The sequence below is a fragment of the Poeciliopsis prolifica genome, unplaced genomic scaffold, assembly GCF_027474105.1.
Source record: "Poeciliopsis prolifica strain line A6 unplaced genomic scaffold, Auburn_PproV2 SCAFFOLD111, whole genome shotgun sequence".
Classification (NCBI taxonomy): domain Eukaryota; kingdom Metazoa; phylum Chordata; class Actinopteri; order Cyprinodontiformes; family Poeciliidae; genus Poeciliopsis; species Poeciliopsis prolifica.
The window spans coordinates 30,761-47,777 of NW_026562486.1; the positions used below are offsets into that span (position 1 = coordinate 30,761).

A 17,017-nucleotide genomic window follows, 5' to 3' on the forward strand; every position below is an offset into this window, starting at 1 on the left:
AGGCCGGAGTGAAACGCCAATCAGTGCAGTTGCCATGGAGACCGAGGCGGCGATGCAGCAGCATCATCAGCTGAGGATGAGGAGGAGGATGAAGAGGATGAGGAGGATGAGGAGGAGGAGAGGCGAGCTCGGCGCTTCCCTCAGTTGGAGAAACGGATCGGATCATCCGGACGGAACCAGGTGAGGCTCTGCTTTATTCCTCTCTGATCGCTCCTCATGCCTGATGACGTCATCACACGTGTTTGATGACATCATCAGGGCGCACAGAGTTTCAGATTTAAGGAAAAAACAGAAAAAGCTCTCATGGAAACTTTGTGCTGCAGCAGATGTGACGGGTCAGCAGGTTCTGATCCGGTTTTTTTCTGATTTTCCTCTTTATTCCTCAGATTCACAATGAAAATAATAAAGTTTGATAAAGTTTGTTTTGTTTTCCTCCCTTATGATTGACCTAAAAGTAATAAAATCTGCTTTGGACGTCAAAATATTTTTAAATCAGTCACCTTTGACTAAAGATGATGTTTTAAAATTTGATGTAATAATCAGTTTGTTATTTTTTATACTCATCATATCTGATTAGATTTAACGCTTCAGGCAGGAAGTGACTTCAGTCTTCTACCACTTCCTGTCTTCATCATTTCCTGCAGTAGTAAAATCTTATTGATTATGTGACTCGTGTGAATTTAAAAATCTTGATATAATAAAAGTTTTTTTTAGATTGGCGCGTTTCCCTGAATGAATTTATTTTCTGAATATCAAATTATGTAATTTTAAATTTAATAGAAATTCAGCTAAAGATGCCAAGAAATACTGTGAAAATAACTGACTGATGCAGAAAAATCTGAATCTGGATTCGGTTTGGTTTTCTCTGTTTCACAGGTTTTATAAGAGTTGCTGTTAATCTGTTGATCGTTTTCATGTTGCTGCTCCCAGTTGCCAGTTGACTCTCTGTGAGTCTCGGTTTAATATCTGCCGCCGCCTCGTCGCTCATAAATCACCATGACTGTCGTCTGGATGTTTGTCTGCAGCTTCTCAGGAGTTTAATCTCAGCAGCTGATGGTTCATCTCAGCTAACGGCGACAGGGAGATCCAACATGGCCGCCGAGGACAGAGAGCAACCCAACATGGCCGCCGAGGACAGAGAGCGAGGAGAACCGAAGAGGAAGCCGACGGGTCCGCCGAGGCTCCTGCTCGGAAGAACCAGAACCAGGAGCACCGGAGAGGAAACCAAACCAGAACCGTCTGGAAACGAGGAGCAAACATCAGCTGGGAGCGACAAACAGACCTGCAGGGGGCGCCAGAGCGCTGCAGGGAAGAGGAGACGCAGGTGGTGGAGCGGCTTGTCCTCAGCAGTGGACTGCATCAGGAGACAGGAGGACAGTGAGGCGAGTCCACCAGAGGGGGCGCTGCAGAGACAGGAGGACAGTGGGGCGAGTCCACCAGAGGGGGCGCTGCAGAGACAGGAGGACGGTGAGGCCGGTCCACCAGAGGGGGCGCTGCAGACACAGGAGGACAGTGAGGCCGGTCCACCAGAGGGGGCGCTGCAGAGACAGGAGGACGGTGAGGCCGGTCCACCAGAGGGGGCGCTGCAGAGACAGGAGGACGGTGAGGCCGGTCCACCAGAGGGGGCGCTGCAGAGACACGGAGAGACGAGGAAGATGGGAAACGTTTTGAGGAGATTCGTTCCTCTCAGGAAGAAATCTTCTCCGTGGTTCCGGACTAAACTGAAGAAGTTCTTCATCAGAGCGGGAAGGAGACGATCCGTCCCACTGGGACACGTGGAGGACACCGGGCCGGAATCAGAACTGTGTGCCTCTGGATTCTCCCAGACTCCTGAAGGTCTTCCGCAGGTCCAGATGTTCTGCTCTCAGGCGGGTCGTTTACCCGGAGAACTGGAACCTACAGCAGAGAAGGTGGATCCTGAAGATGGACCACCTTCAGTGGTCCATCTAAACCAGGTTCTGGTGCGGGACGTGTCATCAGAAGAGGACGAGGTTCTGTTTGACTCAGAACTTGTTGTGGACCTCCATAATCAGTTCCAGTTCCCCCCAGAGGATAAAACGGTCCAGACGTCGATCCGGATCCAGCTCTGTCCTCCGGATGACTCCGCCCAGGAGGAAGAGGAGGAGGAAGGCTGGGTGGGCGTGGCCTCCGCAGACTGCCATCTCCTCCACCTGACCTGCTCTGACCCCAGCGAGCGGCAGCTGCTGCAGGCGGCCGGGTCGCTGGTCAGAACCGTCATGGCCGCCGCCGTGGATCAGCTGACCCGAGAGCAGCGTGGCAACGGAGGCTCCGCCCACCTGGAGCCGCCGGTTTCCAGGTGAACGCTAAGGCTAGCTCTAGAAAACACTAAGCTTAGTGTTAGCATTAGCGCTACTGAAACAAACACTTAGCTCAGCGTTAGCATTAGCGCTACTGAAACAAACACTTAGCTTAGCATTAGCGCTACTGAACTAAACACTTAGCTTAGCATTAGCATTAGCGCTACTGAAACAACACTTAGCTTAGTGTTAGCGCTACTGAAACAAACACTTAGCTTAGCGTTAGAGCTACTGAAACAAACACTTAGCTTAGTGTTAGCGCTACTGAAACAAACACTTAGCTGAGCGTTAGCGCTACTGAAACAAACACATTTACGAGTTCATGGAGCCTCACAATGACGACAACATGAATGTTTATCCAGCATAACTGAGCTCTGCTAAGCTAGCTGCTGCATTTCAGCAACACTTCCTGATGGGATTATCAAAATAAAAGCGCTTCCTGTTCTGAGAATTTTGTAATTTATACTTTACTTTTAAACATTTCTATTACTATGTAGTAAAGGATAATGGATTAAAACTGAACTGAACACTAATGTGTCCTGCAAATCACATTAGTTCTCGCAGCTAGCTGCGTTCTTCATCGACGCACGAACCGAGTGATCCACCGCTAAGAGTTGTCTGTTTGAGGTTTTATAAATAAAAGTTTTGAGACGAAGAGCAGCAGGAAAAGAGGAAACGAAGAAAAGAGCAGAAAAATGAAATCAGAGCTTTTTAGAACAAAGAAATGAAGAATGACATAAACGAGAACTATTATTAGAACTTTTAGTTTTAATTTACATTTCATGTTTTTTTATTTTATGTTCTTATTCAAATGACAGGTGGCATTTCTAAATAAAAAAAAGTATAAATAAATAACATAAACTTCCAGTAAAATATTTTATTTGATGGTTTGTTTTATAGTTATTTATCAATAACATTATTTATTTGATCAGTTAATCAAAGGAACTTATTTCTAAATGCACAAATAAGGATTAAACCAAATAATGACAGGAATGAGGAAATGATCCAAACACAAAGGAATATGAAGCATATTATTATGATCAAATGTCAGATAATTAATGTTAAAATAATAAACAGTTCAGTTTGTATTCCTGACTCAGAGTTTGGATTTTGTCACATTCTGGTTGCTGGATGTAGAAACTTCAGGAAAATCCACTGGAAGGAAAAAAACCCGGATCCAGTTTTTCTTCAGTTCTGTTTCTCAGAGTTTCTCTCTCAGCTCGTTGCAGAAGTTTCTGTTTAAAGAAAACTTCCTGCAGTTGATAAGGCGCTCTGATGAGCCGAACCGGCCCGGGGGTCCGAACTCCGACCCGCGGCAGAAACCCACCTGGTCTCCATGGAAACGCGCCAAAACATGACGATGCTCTTTCTGTACAAAGTCTGCTAATATTTTCACGTTTCTCCAACATTAAACCAGAATCTGCTGCCAAGCTGCTGTGAATACGGACTGATGTGTTACCAGAGCATGATGCTGCCACCACCGTGTTTCAGTGTGTGGTGAGTTCAGGGTTCGGTTTCTGCTGCACAAAGAGTCGCGAGACAAAAGAGCCCAAAAGTGGAAAAAGATTTTTAGCTTTGATGTTTAATTTTTCTTCTTCAGATGTTTGAAGTTTATGAAATAATCCTGCATGTTAATCAGAAGGGAAATATTTTATTTATGCAGAAAGTTAATAGAAATATGAACTAAAAACATTTAAAAATAAAAGATAAAATTTGATCTATAGATTCTGTTTCCATCACTTTGGATGAAACTGAAACATTTTAAAACTTTTTAGAGTTCAGATGTTTCACGTTTCAGAATATTGATCTGCAGCCCTGAAGGTCACCGATCAATCAACCGATCAATCAGCCGATCAATCAACCGATCAATCAACCGATCAATCAGCCGATCAATCATCAATCATTCCTCAGGCTCAGCTGGAGACGCTCGCTTTAATGCTGTTTGTAAATGTTTATGAACGAATCATAACCTGGAACAACAGAAACAAAATGATTTCAGATGAATGAAATCAGAGCCGCTTTGGATTATTAAAGGTTTTAGTTTTAAATGAATCCACAGTTTTAACTGCTTCAAACTGTGAATCACAGGAGAAATTCACTTCATTTAACACATTAATAATAACAGCTGTTATTTATTAAACAATCTTTGATTTTAAATTTATTTGATTTTATTAAGAAAACGTATTTAGGTGCATCTTAAGAAGCCGTGGCGACGGTAGAGGAGAACAAGTTACTTTTAATAAGAAAATATCTTAAGATAAATAAACCAAATTATAAAACTAAACTGATGAAAGTTTAGAAATAAAAAAATAAAAGCTGAAACTAGTGGTTAGGTAACATACTGACTACTGATATCTGCTGAATGAATCTCAGCTCTGAGGTTTTGTTGTTTTATTTACTGTAAACATTTTGATCATAATTTCTTCCTGATGGTTGAACAGATTTAAGCTGCAGGTTGGAAACTTTCAGATAAAAAAAAGATAAAGAAAAACAACAAAACAGAAAAACTTTAACATCAAACAGGCTGGAATCATAAAATAAATGATTTATTATAAAACAAACTTTGGTCTGAATCTGGTTCTCATCTCAGTTTGAGCTGCAGGAAAACAGATGAGTTGAAACTAAACTGAAATAATTTTAGTTTTAAATTCAGAATGTGAAGGATTTTCTTTACCTGTCAGATTTTCAGCTGCGGAGGAAACGCTGAGCGCTTTGGACCGTGTTCTGAAATGAAACACATGAAGAATCTCACAAAAACAGGATGAAAATATTCACTAAATATGTCAAAAACAGAGCAGGACACAGAAATACTGACTGGACATCAGATATTTGATAATAGCCACAAAATAAAACAGATTTATGTGTAAAAATTATTCAACCAGGAAAATAATAATTTAAATCTGTTTAAATCTGTTGGACTGAATGAGAATGAACTGATTTAACTTAATTTAATCAGAACATATTAAATATTACTGCATTAATAATTTGAATATAAGTAATTAATTAATAATGATACATAATACAACTATACAACTTATTTATTTGTTAAATAATGAATTAAATAAGTATTTGTAATAGTATATAGATAAATACTAATCGTACAATAATATCTATTTTGTATTTAATTTTTATTCAAACTAAATTAAATAGTGACTTTATTTAAATCTAATAAATTCGTTTATTCTGATTTATACTGTGAAATTTGTCTCACTGTGAAAAAATTAAATTAAATTAGAATCAGAAATAAAATTTTCTTATTGATTAAATCTGAGTTTTCAGACAAATTTGATGTATTTTATTATGAAATTATTCATTAAAATGTAATTAAAATGTAAATTAAAAGTAAAGATTATGAATATTAACCTCCATCAGCATGGCCACCGTCATCGGCCCCACCCCTCCAGGAACAGGTGTAATGAATCCTGCTCTCTGATTGGCTGAGGCGTAGTGAACGTCACCAACCACCCGCTTACCGCTGGCTTTGGTCTCATCTGGAAGAGGTCAAAGGTCAGGCTCTGTTCACCCCACAGAGCTGCACAGGAAGTGGATCTACTGAACCTGGAAGGTGATTGATCCCGCAGTCGATCACCACGGCGCCGACCTTCAGCCACTCCCCCCTCACCATCTCCGCTCGGCCCGCCCCCACCACCAGGATGTCGGCCCGGCCCACCTGGACAGGGCGGGGTTAGAGCCGGCGGTCTGTCGACGTCGGTCTGTCGACGGCGGTCTGCCGGACGGCGGTCTGTCGGACGGTGTCTGTGACTCACCTGCTCAGGTAGGTCTTGGGTCTTGGAGTGGCAGGTGGTCACGGTGGCGTGACGCCACAGCAGCAGGTCGTGCATCGGAGCGCCGACGATCTTACTGCGACCGATGACGACGGCGTGTTTACCTGCCACTGACACGCCTGAAACAGGAAGTGACATCATGGGACGAAAGATTAAACATGGCTTCCCTGAAGTCACATGACAAAATAAATTCCAGCTATTGGACGATTCTGTCTCTTTAAAAGACAGGAAGTGCAGAACAAACGTTCTTATCAGTGAATAAATAACAAAGATTTTATAATAATTATGATTTTTATTATAATGTAATTTAAGAAAAGCTGAAACTCTAGAAGAAGAAGGTCTGCCAGTTCTAGAACATCTGAGTTTAAATATGAAATGTTTGCAAAAACAGAGTTTTGAAGTGGTCTAGTCAAAACCCAGAATCTGACTGAGATGTTGTAGAAAGACTGAACACAATGTGTCTGATTTAAATCAACTCTGCAGAGCAGAGAGCGTCAGTCTTCCTCCACTGTGATGCTAAATACTCATTAGCAGCCATCATGCTAACGCTATCTAATTGGCTCAGTGGAAGAAACATCCAGTCATCAGGTAGAGGGTGTGAATACTTTTTCTCAGACTTGGTGTGGAGTTTATTCACTTCATAAACATTTTCATTTGAAATCATTGTTTTATGTTCATTCAGGTTGTCAGTTTGTTTCTTTTCTTCATTAGCCTGACTGAGTGTGTGCGTGGCGCCACCTGTCTGCCGGATGAGCTCCATGCAGCCGTTGGGGGTGCAGGGGATGAAGCAGTTGCTCAGGTCACCTCGAGACAATTTTCCTGCATTGATGCAGCTCAGCCTGGAGGAACAGGAAACAGAAGTTAGCTAACGCTTGTTAACCAATTAACCTGAAGCCCCGTGTGATTGGTGGATCATAAGGAGTGCGGGGTCAATGGGAGGGGTCCAGTGGAGCTGGAGGTCAGAACGGGGTCAGAACCGACCCGTCCACGTCCTTGTCGGGGGACACGGCGTTGGTGATGAGCTCGGTGTCCATCTTGTGGGCGGAGTCTAGAGGCAGCTGGACGATCAGGCCGTGGACCGCCGGGTTCTGGTTGACCGCCATGATGCTCTGCAGAACCTGCAGGGCGACAGGAAGTCGTCACCATCTCCTGACCGCAGGGGTCACCAATACGGGCGACCTCTGACCTCTTCCTGAGTCGCCGACCTCGGCAGCCGGATGTGTTTGGCTTCGATTCCGATCTGCAGGGAAAAAACGTAAATATGTTTAAGAACATCCAAATCAACATTTAAAGATTCTCAGGTCAAATTTTAACCCTGAAATATTCATAAAAGTTTTCAGAGATCTGACATGATTTCTGCTTCTTCCCGTTTCCCCAGGCAACCAGCTGAGCGCCCTCTAGTGGTCGAACAGCAGAATTTATATATTAAAGTTCAACATAAAATATGATAAAAAACATTTTTCTGACATAAATTTGATATTTTTCATATTCTCATTTATTCTACTTTTGAGTTGAGACTAAAAATTGTCAACAAATGTTTTAGTTAATCAGTTAAATCGTTGAGATCTGAAGAAGCAGAGATTATTCTGGGTCGTTTTGTGGATTTAGTTTCACCGAACCGAACCGAACCGAACCGAACCGAACTAAACCGAACTAAACCGAACCGAACTGATCCGTTTCTTCTCACCTCGGCTGCAGCTTTCAGTTTGGTGCTGATGTAGAGGTTCGAGTCCTCTCTGTCTCCCACCTGGAAAACACACACACACAAACACACACACACACACACACACACACACACACACACACACCACACACACACACACACACAGACACACACACACACACACACACACACACACACACACACACACACACACACACACACACACACACACACAGGTTAGTGATTAACCTGCAGCTGATCTTTGACTGGACCGCTGCAGGTTCTGGTCGGTCCTACTGATCCGGGTCTGAGAGCAGAACCAGCTGCTGTAAACCCAGTTGGTTCTGGCCGGTTCAAACCGGACCGGTTCTGTTACCAGACTCAGATGTCTCACCTGCAGAACCACCAGACCGGGTCTGAACCCAGAGAACCGGTTCCTCATCTTCTCCACGTCGTTCTTCAGCCGCTCCCTCACCAACCTGCACACAGGTCCAGGATCAGCCTCTGACCTGCAGGTGGCGCTACAGTCAGGGGGAAGTGAAGCCCCGACCCGATCCGAACCCAGCGGGCCGAACCGGCCCGGCAGCAGTAGAACCAGCAGCTGAAGTGACTCAGAAGTTTCTTGGAGGCGGTTTGGTCCAAGTTGCTTCTCTAATTTCTGCAGACATTGGTTCCTGCTCATTTCTGGTCCCATTTATTCCTGCTGAGCTCTGGGCTTTGACTAGACTGTTACATATTGTCAGCCATTCTACTGTAGATCTGCTGCAGTACTTCTCTAAAGTGATTGATGATGAACTAGTCGATTATGTCCTATAACTTTACGCATCATGTCGTCTCGATGCATTCATGTCACAAAACTAATTTTTCCAAGGAGATGAGAAATAAACGGTGAGAACTGTATAAAAATATAAAGTAATTTACCAGGTGATACAAAGCCGATCCGTTAATAATCAGTTTAACTTATAATATTGATGTCCACAAATATGATCAACTAGTGATTTAACTCAAACGTGAAGCTGAAAAAAAGTCAAACTGAACTTTGTGCAACTTTTCAGTTCAAAGAGCCTGAAGTTTCTGTTGCTGGATAAAATGATTCTGTTGCTGGATAAAATGATTCTGTTGCTGGATAAAATGATTCTGCTGCTGGATAAAATGATTCTGTTGCTGGATAAAATGATTCTGTTGCTGGATAAAATGATTCTGTTGCTGGATAAAGTGATTCTGTTTCTGGATAAAGTGATTCTGTTGCTGGATAAAATGATTCTGTTGCTGGGTAAAATGATTCTGTTGCTGGATAAAATGATTCTGTTGCTGGATAAAGTGATTCTGTTTCTGGATAAAATGATTCTGTTGCTGGATAAAATGATTCTGTTGCTGGGTAAAATGATTCTGTTGCTGGATAAAATGATTCTGTTGCTGGATAAAATGATTCTGTTGCTGGATAAAATGATTCTGTTTCTGGATAAAGTGATTCTGTTGCTGGATAAAATGATTCTGTTGCTGGATAAAATGATTCTGTTGCTGGATAAAGTGATTCTGTTTCTGGATAAAGTGATTCTGTTGCTGGATAAAATGATTCTGTTGCTGGGTAAAATGATTCTGTTGCTGGATAAAATGATTCTGTTGCTGGATAAAGTGATTCTGTTGCTGGATAAAATGATTCTGTTGCTGGATAAAATGATTCTGTTGCTGGATAAAATGATTCTGTTGCTGGATAAAGTGATTCTGTTGCTGGATAAAGTGATTCTGTTGCTGGATAAAATGATTCTGTTGCTGGATAAAATGATTCTGTTGCTGGATAAAATGATTCTGTTGCATTTTAAATGCTCTGTGAGTTTTTGTAAATATTTGAGGTGATTATAAAACCTAAAGTTGCATTTTTGACGGGTTTAACGTTGAGGTTTACTTTGCAGCTGCTGATTTAATGTTTGTTGATGTTTTAACAGAAATAAACTTTAATCCACTGGAAGCAGAAAGTTTAATAAACTTATATTTTACATTTGATCTGCAGATTTTTTCTTCTCCAGCTTTGCAGGTTTCAGAGTAAAAGTTCAGGTTAAGAAACAAAACCTTTTCTTCCTGATTTATGGTTGTTGCTCCAGTAACTTACTTGGACGTCTTGTTGCCGGAAATAACCGTTGCTAAGGAACGGCAACCAGCAACGCTGAGGCGAAGCGACCGCGACGCCAGAGACAACATGGCTGCAAGAGCAGAGAGAGAAACTCGATTAATCGCCTGGAATCCCTGAAGTCTGAGCTCAGAGCTGCTGATGATTCAGGCTGAAGTTGATCAGGAAAGCTGCTCCTGTTTTAATCAGTTTTTATATTTAACCAGTTTTTATATTTAATCAGCTCATATTTCAACATTTTAATCATCAAACCAGAAGCTGCTGAGTCCAAAGACCAGCAGAGGAAAAGTGAAGCTGCAGTCAGACTCTGAGATAAAGTCAAAGCTTTTCTGGATCAATAAAGTAAAGAAACTCTGAAGCGGATCTGCTGGACTGAACCGGTTCGGACCAGAAGTTCAGAACCAAACCAAACTCAGTTCAGGTTTCTGACGTCAGAGAAACTGCAGAAAATGAGTCAAAGTGTCAAATAAACGTCTGATGAACCAGATCAGGGTTGGCCTTTCGCTGCCTGATCAGAAACAAACTGAAAGTAAATTCAGATCAAAAGTCCTGACCGAGAAGTTCTGATCCAAAAAGGTTCTGTTCCTGCTGCAGATCAGCCTGAAGCTGCATTAACTGAAAAGATCCCCAGAACAGACAGACAGACAGACAGACAGACAGACAGACAGAGAGACAGCAGATTCTCACCTGGTCGCAGAGCAGAACTCAGAAACCAGCAGCTGCTCCAGATGTTTCTGCCCCTCCAGTCTGTACAGCAGAGGGCGGGTCAGCAGCTGTATGGAAGACCAGAAGGGTCAAAAATAAAGCTGAGGCCAATTTACCAAATCTGCCAATTAAATAAAAATGATTAAGAAAGAGAGAAGATTTAAAATGGAATAAAGAAAATTGATTCATCCATCCATCCATCCATCCATCCATCCATCCATCCATCCATCCATCCATCCATCCATCCATCCATCCATGTATGGGGAACCATTCATGTTGACATTTAAGACATTTTCCTCTTGATCCAAAGATCCCGACTTCAACTATTGGTAAATTTATGTTTCTTTTTTTAATAATTTTTTACTCAATGTGTTGAGAACTGGCTTTTTGCTCTGTGTGGATTTTCCATCAGTCTGCTATTTCCCTCATCATCCACTAGATGACGCCAGAGGCTGGAAGGCAGCATTTATGTCTTAGAAAAATACTCTGCGGTTTTAAATTCAATAATGCTGCGTCTATCAATGAAAAGTGAAGGTATAAAAATTTTATTCTTCCAAACATTATGGTTAAAACTTCATGTTCTTTCCATTAACAGGATTTAAATATTTTTTATTTCTGTATTTGTTTCATTTTCCAGCATTTTGTGTGTTTAACTTGTGGAAAGAATCTAAACTGAATAAAATAAAATACCATTGGAAAGTTTTCTACTGTAATCAATCAGATTCATAAAATAGATTCAGCTTTACTGAAAAGTTTAATTTACTTTCCACCTGGACCGATCAGGTTCGGATCAGGTTCGGATCAGATTCTGCTTTTATGATGAAAAAAGAAAAACAATTCCTACTTAAAACTGAATTAACAGAGTTTGAAAAGTTTATTTTCTTTACTAAAAGTTTTCTTCTGTTAGTATTTTGGCACTAACGGGCTTCCATACATTCAGTGTGTTTATGAGCCGCTCCTGGTCGGAACCGAACCAAACCAGCGCACAGAACCAGAGTGATACTGGGAGAAGTGGGTCAAAAGTCTAACTGGGAGGGAACCTGAGGAGGGGGCGGGGCCTATTCCTCTCAGCCAATCAGATAACACTCTGCACGGAAAACAGGAAGTCGCTTCTCCAGCAGTCAGCTTGTTTCCCTCTGTGTGGTTTATTGGACATGTCCAGGTGCATTCTGGGAGATGTAGGAGAAACCGGAACACAAATCTCTTCAAACTACAAGAACCAAAAAACTAAAAAACTAAAAACCCAAACAGAAAAAGAATTAAAGAGTTAAAGTTTTACTGTTGAGATGAATCTGATCCGTTTCCTCCTACTGAACTTCATCCAGTTTATGAATGAAGTTCAAATGATGAGCTTCATGTTCCCATCATTTGTGTGAACATGTTTATATGGTAACATCTGTGGATTTTACTGGCTTCTAGTTTGGCTCCTCAGGAGAATCCATCAGTCCTCCTGCAATAAAATAAAAAATATAAAAATTATAAAGAGATTAAAGCAGGAACAGAAACACCATGTGGTGATTTAACCCTCCACCAGCAGGGGGCAGCAGACTCAACACGCTTTTACTGTAAGAGTTTCAATGGAAAATGAAACTTATTGATATGAAATACATTTTTATTGTTTATAAAGCAGAAAAACTTTCATCAATAATCTGAATCACTGATCCACCAATCAGAGGGCAGGAAACCAGAAATGATCCTGAAGATCAGCAATAATTCAACATGTTATTACTCAGGTTAGGACAAATTATTCAATTGAAAAAATATTAAATATATTTAGTATTTTATACTGAGAAACTGATGAAATTATCATCATTTGATATTAAAAAATCAAACAGAACATGCAGAAAGACCAGGAATCGAACCTACAACCTTCTTGCTGCAAGGCAAGAAGGTTGCAGCAAGAATCCAGTGCTGCAAAATTTAAAGTTATGTGGAAATTTTAAGGATAAAAATGGAAATAATTCAAATAATTAACAAAAATAACAAAATCAGCCAAAATAATTTTTCCTTCAGTAAAAACTGATGAAAGTTTAACAAACTGCTGCTCAGTTTCTGCTTCATGTTTCTGTTTCAGTCAGAAAATCCAGAATTTGATCCAGTAAAAGTAGAAATTGTTCCTCAAATGAAGCTCAGTTCTTCTCTGTGGTTTAGATTCTGAGCAGCTGAGCTTCATGCATAGATGAAACAGAATCAGGCCCACAGCATCACAGGTCCTCCACCGAACCCAGCAGCTGTTCAGTCTCAGCCGACCAGCCTGTCCACATTCAGGAAACAGAAAATAAATCGGATCAAATGTTCCAGCTGTCAGTCATCACCACATGTTCTTCTGTCTCCTCGGTTCTGGTTGACATGTTGTTGACGTTCCTGCTGAATACCCAGCATGCCTTCTCAGGTGTGGCCTCACCTGGACCAGAACAGGTCCGACATGAACAGCTGATGAACAGGAAGTTCTGACTGCTGACTGGAACGAGAGATAAAGAGAATCATCCGGGTCCAGGAGGAGGAACTGGGCCGGGATCCCAGACCAGCCAGAATATAAAGGCTGAAGTTCAGCAGAGAAACAGAAAGAGATCCATCTGCGATTGATTCAACTATTGATTCAACGATTGATTCACATCGACCTGAGAGGTGAGAGGAAACTTTTACAGATTTAACAGAAAGTTATATCCGAACATTATAACAGTTGTTGGATTGGATCAAACTGCCAATATTTCTTCAGTTTAAGTTGATACAAGCAGTTTTAAATGTTTCAATATCTATTTATTTATATGTAAAAATGTCTTTAATTTACTGAATTTACACTGTAAAATTCTGCCAACCACAGTGTAAATTACAGACATTTTTTACAGAGTAAATATTTCTCATTATTTATAATTTATTAATTTAGTGTTTGGTATAAATTCATGTCTATTTCCTGGATATTCTGAGAAACATCCAGGAATTTCACTTTTCATGTTACAGTTTAATTTATATTAAATCTCATTTCTTTCATACTTTAAAACAGTTTCATTTTGTTGTTTATGATAAACTTTTAACTGTAAGAAAAATTATAATTTTTGTTGGTAGAAACATTAATGACCTTTAACCTTTTTTTAACATTATTGATATTTTAAAATTACATTTAAATTATTTTTCTTTTTATTTCTACCTGATTCATATTAATATAATTTATCATTACTGTAACTGAAGGGAGAAAAATCATGTTTTCATTTAAACAAAATAGAATCTAAATTATCTAAAACATTTGTTTTATTTATGATTTTATTCTTAAAATACTAGAATTTTAACAGCTTTATATTTTCTGTCTGACGTTTTTAAATATTAATCAATGGTTCTGATCAGTTACTCAATACTTGAGTCGATTTTTAACGATGAGTTTTTACTTTAATGTGAATAATAATAAAGTTATTCTTACTGTAATGAACCAACAATAAACTGTTGTGTTTCCAGCAGCTCTTCGTCTTCATCATCACTTCCTCCCAGTCAGACCCAGTAGAACCAGTCTGATCCACATCAAACCAGTTTGATCCTGAGGAAACAGATTGTTGGGATTTCAGAGGTCAGAGCGTCCTCCATCCTGAAGGTCAAAGGTCAGACGTTGAGCTGGAGGATCCAGGAGGATCAAACTGTAAATATTTAATATTTATCAGATTTAATGTGATATCAGCTTCAGCAGGAAGTTGGTTTAAAGTCTCAGTGTTTCTGTGTCTTTAAGGAACAACAGAGAGAAGGTCGTCACCATGGAAAGAAAAAGACCTCGAAGTTCCTCACTTCCAAACATTAAGTATGAAGAATCATCTCCGACTCCCTCACCTGCATCACAGGAGGAATACTTATCTCTGGGTCTGCTGAACATTGATGGTCTGAAAAAAAAAATTTATGAAGTGAAAAACATTATTGCTCGCCATAAGGTTCATGTTGTGGCTCTGTGTGAAACTAAACTCGATGCCTCAGTTAAAGACAGCAAGGTTTATATACCAGGGTTCAGGATATGGAGGAAAGACAGAAACAGTTATGGAGGTGGAGTCGCTCTGTATGTCCAGGATCATATTAAAACTAAACCGAGATCAGATCTGATGAAGACTGAAGCTGAGATCATTTGGGTTGAGATGAAGCTTCCTGAAGAACGACCAGTTTTACTGGGATGTTGTTACAGACCTTCAGATAATCTAAAACATTTGGTTCAAATCTATGAGATAATGGATCTGGTGTTGAAGGAGAAGGAGACGAAAGACATTCTGCTGATGGGCGACTTTAACACTAACTGGGATTTACAGTCTAAGAAGAATGTTGCTCAATATGTTTCATCTAAATGGGGATTAACTCAGATTGTTCAGGATAAAACCAGGGTTGCCAGGAAATCCTCATCATGCATCGATCTGATTTATACAAATATACCAATGGATTTTGGTGTAACAACAAAATCCATTGCAACAGGCTGCAGTGATCATAACCTTGTTACTGTAAAGCTCAGTAGAAATGTTCCTAAGAAGATCAGCAGCTTTAGGTTAAACCAGACGGATGAGACGGATAATATAAAAGAGACTCAGTGGACCATCGTCCATAATGAATCTGATCCTCTGAAAGCTCTGAAGAAGTTCACTGATATTTTTCTCTTAATAGCAAATAAACATTTAAAGACTCAATGTATTTATGGTTTACTGAAATTGGCTGAAGAGTTGGAGAACTTAATATTGAAAAGAGATGAATCAAAACACCTCACACAGGAGGAATTAAAAAAGGAACATCTTTCACCTGACAATAATTCAGCTAAAGTCTGTGGAGTGAAATGTTTTGAATGTAAACCAAAACTTGAATGTGAAAATTGTAATAATCTTAGAGAACATTATGATACCATAATAAAAGACGAGAAGAAGCGTTTCATGGAGGAGCGGAAAACAGCTACGGAACCTACAAAAATACTGAAGATATGTGAAAAGTATTTTGGAGAAAGTTTACCTTCTCATGTGATCAACATAACTCAGGAAGGAGATGTAGCCTCAGACTTATATTATCTCAGAGAAGAAAAGGAATTTAATAATATTCCAATCCAGACCTCAAATGACCCTACAGAGGAATTCAGTTTCTCTAAAATCTCTGAAGAAGGAGGAAATGAATGGTTGATGTCTCTCCTTGCTGTGGAAGATGCTGATATCCCTAAAACAGATGCTAAACTGCTGAACAGTTCATCTGCTTCCATCTCTGGTCCGATCCGTCACATCCTGAACCGCTGCCTGGAGGACAGCGTGTTTCCTTCTGAGCTCAAACAGTTTGACTTGATCCCATTTTCAACCAAAAAACTGACCAAGTTCAGGGAGAACATGAGTCTTCACAGCGTCCATGTTATGATAGGTTTTATCTTTGACATCATTCTCTATAAACAGGCAGAAAAACACTTTATTGATGAGAAACTGATAGCTTCAGAATCAATTGATGATCAAATCAAAAAACTAAAATCTGATTGGCTCAGAGCAACAGATTCAGGAAAAACAGTTTCGTGTTTGTTCCTGGACTTCAGTTCTTCATTTGACTCCATCAGTCATGATGTTCTGATCACAAAACTGGAAAACTCTGGTTTCTCAGATTCAGCTCTTAAACTGGTAAAAAGTTTCCTTTTCTACCCTGAAGGTTCCTGTGGTTTGCCCAGAGGAAGCTTCTTCGCTCGACTCCTCTTCACCGTCTTTATCAATGATTTAAAGACAGATTTAAAAGCATCTCCGGCTGTTATCTGCCAAAATCACATGATTGTTTACACAAAAGATAAAATCCCTGCAATGTCAAAGAAACAGCTGAAAGATAAGATACAATCTGTGAAGCAATGGGAAAAAAGTCACACAATTCTGTTTCAAATGAGTCAAATACACAGAAACACAGATATAACTTCTGTTTTTGAACGCCTTCAGTCTTTGAAGGACTGTAATCAGGATAATGTAAACTGGGTTCAGGTGTTAAGGAAAGTTATGGAAAGTTTTACTGACTCCGGAAAGAAAAAGTTTAAAAAACCCTTTGAAACATATGAGAAAAAGTTTGGTCGTAAGGCTTTTTGTAAAGACCTTGAACGTTACATAGATTTTGCTCTATAGTCTCTGGTGCTGCTGTAGTTTGAGTTCATGACAAATTAATCTGTGAAGCAAAACATTCAACAAATTGACCAAAGTGCTTCACAATTGATCTGGATTTAATTACAGATAAATAAATAATCACAGATAATAATTAAAACTCCAGACAGACAAGTTAAAAAAATCAAATATTTAGGTTTCCATCTTGTCCTGTAGAAATGATCTCAGCCTTCAGCAGATATTCCCCAGAACCAGAACCAAGAGAGCAGAAGCAGCTTTCAGCATCTGTGCACCAAAAACTTGGAACAAACTTCCACAAAACTGTAAAACAGCAGAAACCCTGACTTCCTTTAAATCTC

The 17,017-nt window shown here is 40.0% G+C and overlaps 2 protein-coding genes and 1 long non-coding RNA gene across 4 annotated transcripts; 2 read left to right on the plus strand and 1 right to left on the minus strand.

Moving 5' to 3' along the window:
* LOC129354529 (uncharacterized) lies at positions 1-3,339 on the plus strand. Its single transcript, XM_055024008.1, has 2 exons — positions 1-180; positions 1,026-3,339. The coding sequence occupies exon 2, from the start codon at positions 1,092-1,094 to the stop codon at positions 2,319-2,321; it is 1,230 nt and encodes a 409-aa protein (XP_054879983.1). The 5' UTR covers positions 1-180; positions 1,026-1,091; the 3' UTR covers positions 2,322-3,339.
* A 609-nt stretch (positions 3,340-3,948) lies between these two features.
* On the minus strand, positions 3,949-10,648 carry LOC129354530 (C-1-tetrahydrofolate synthase, cytoplasmic-like). The gene is made up of 12 exons (XM_055024009.1): positions 10,582-10,648; positions 9,877-9,967; positions 8,161-8,245; positions 7,791-7,850; positions 7,290-7,343; positions 7,085-7,221; positions 6,842-6,942; positions 6,086-6,222; positions 5,877-5,988; positions 5,682-5,809; positions 4,993-5,042; positions 3,949-4,914 (listed from the first exon to the last, which is right to left on the minus strand). Exons 2-11 carry the CDS (start codon positions 9,963-9,965, stop codon positions 5,004-5,006), a joined length of 942 nt encoding a protein of 313 aa, XP_054879984.1. The 5' UTR covers positions 9,966-9,967; positions 10,582-10,648; the 3' UTR covers positions 3,949-4,914; positions 4,993-5,003.
* Positions 10,649-13,158: 2,510 nt separating this feature from the next.
* On the plus strand, positions 13,159-14,613 carry LOC129354497 (uncharacterized). 2 transcript variants are annotated; one of them, XR_008605157.1, is made up of 3 exons: positions 13,159-13,227; positions 14,050-14,227; positions 14,315-14,613. It is a non-coding gene; the product is annotated as an uncharacterized LOC129354497 (long non-coding RNA). The 2 variants fall into 2 exon arrangements; XR_008605156.1 differs by having other exon boundaries at positions 13,171-13,227; positions 14,053-14,227.
* The last annotated feature ends 2,404 nt before the right edge of the window (positions 14,614-17,017 follow it).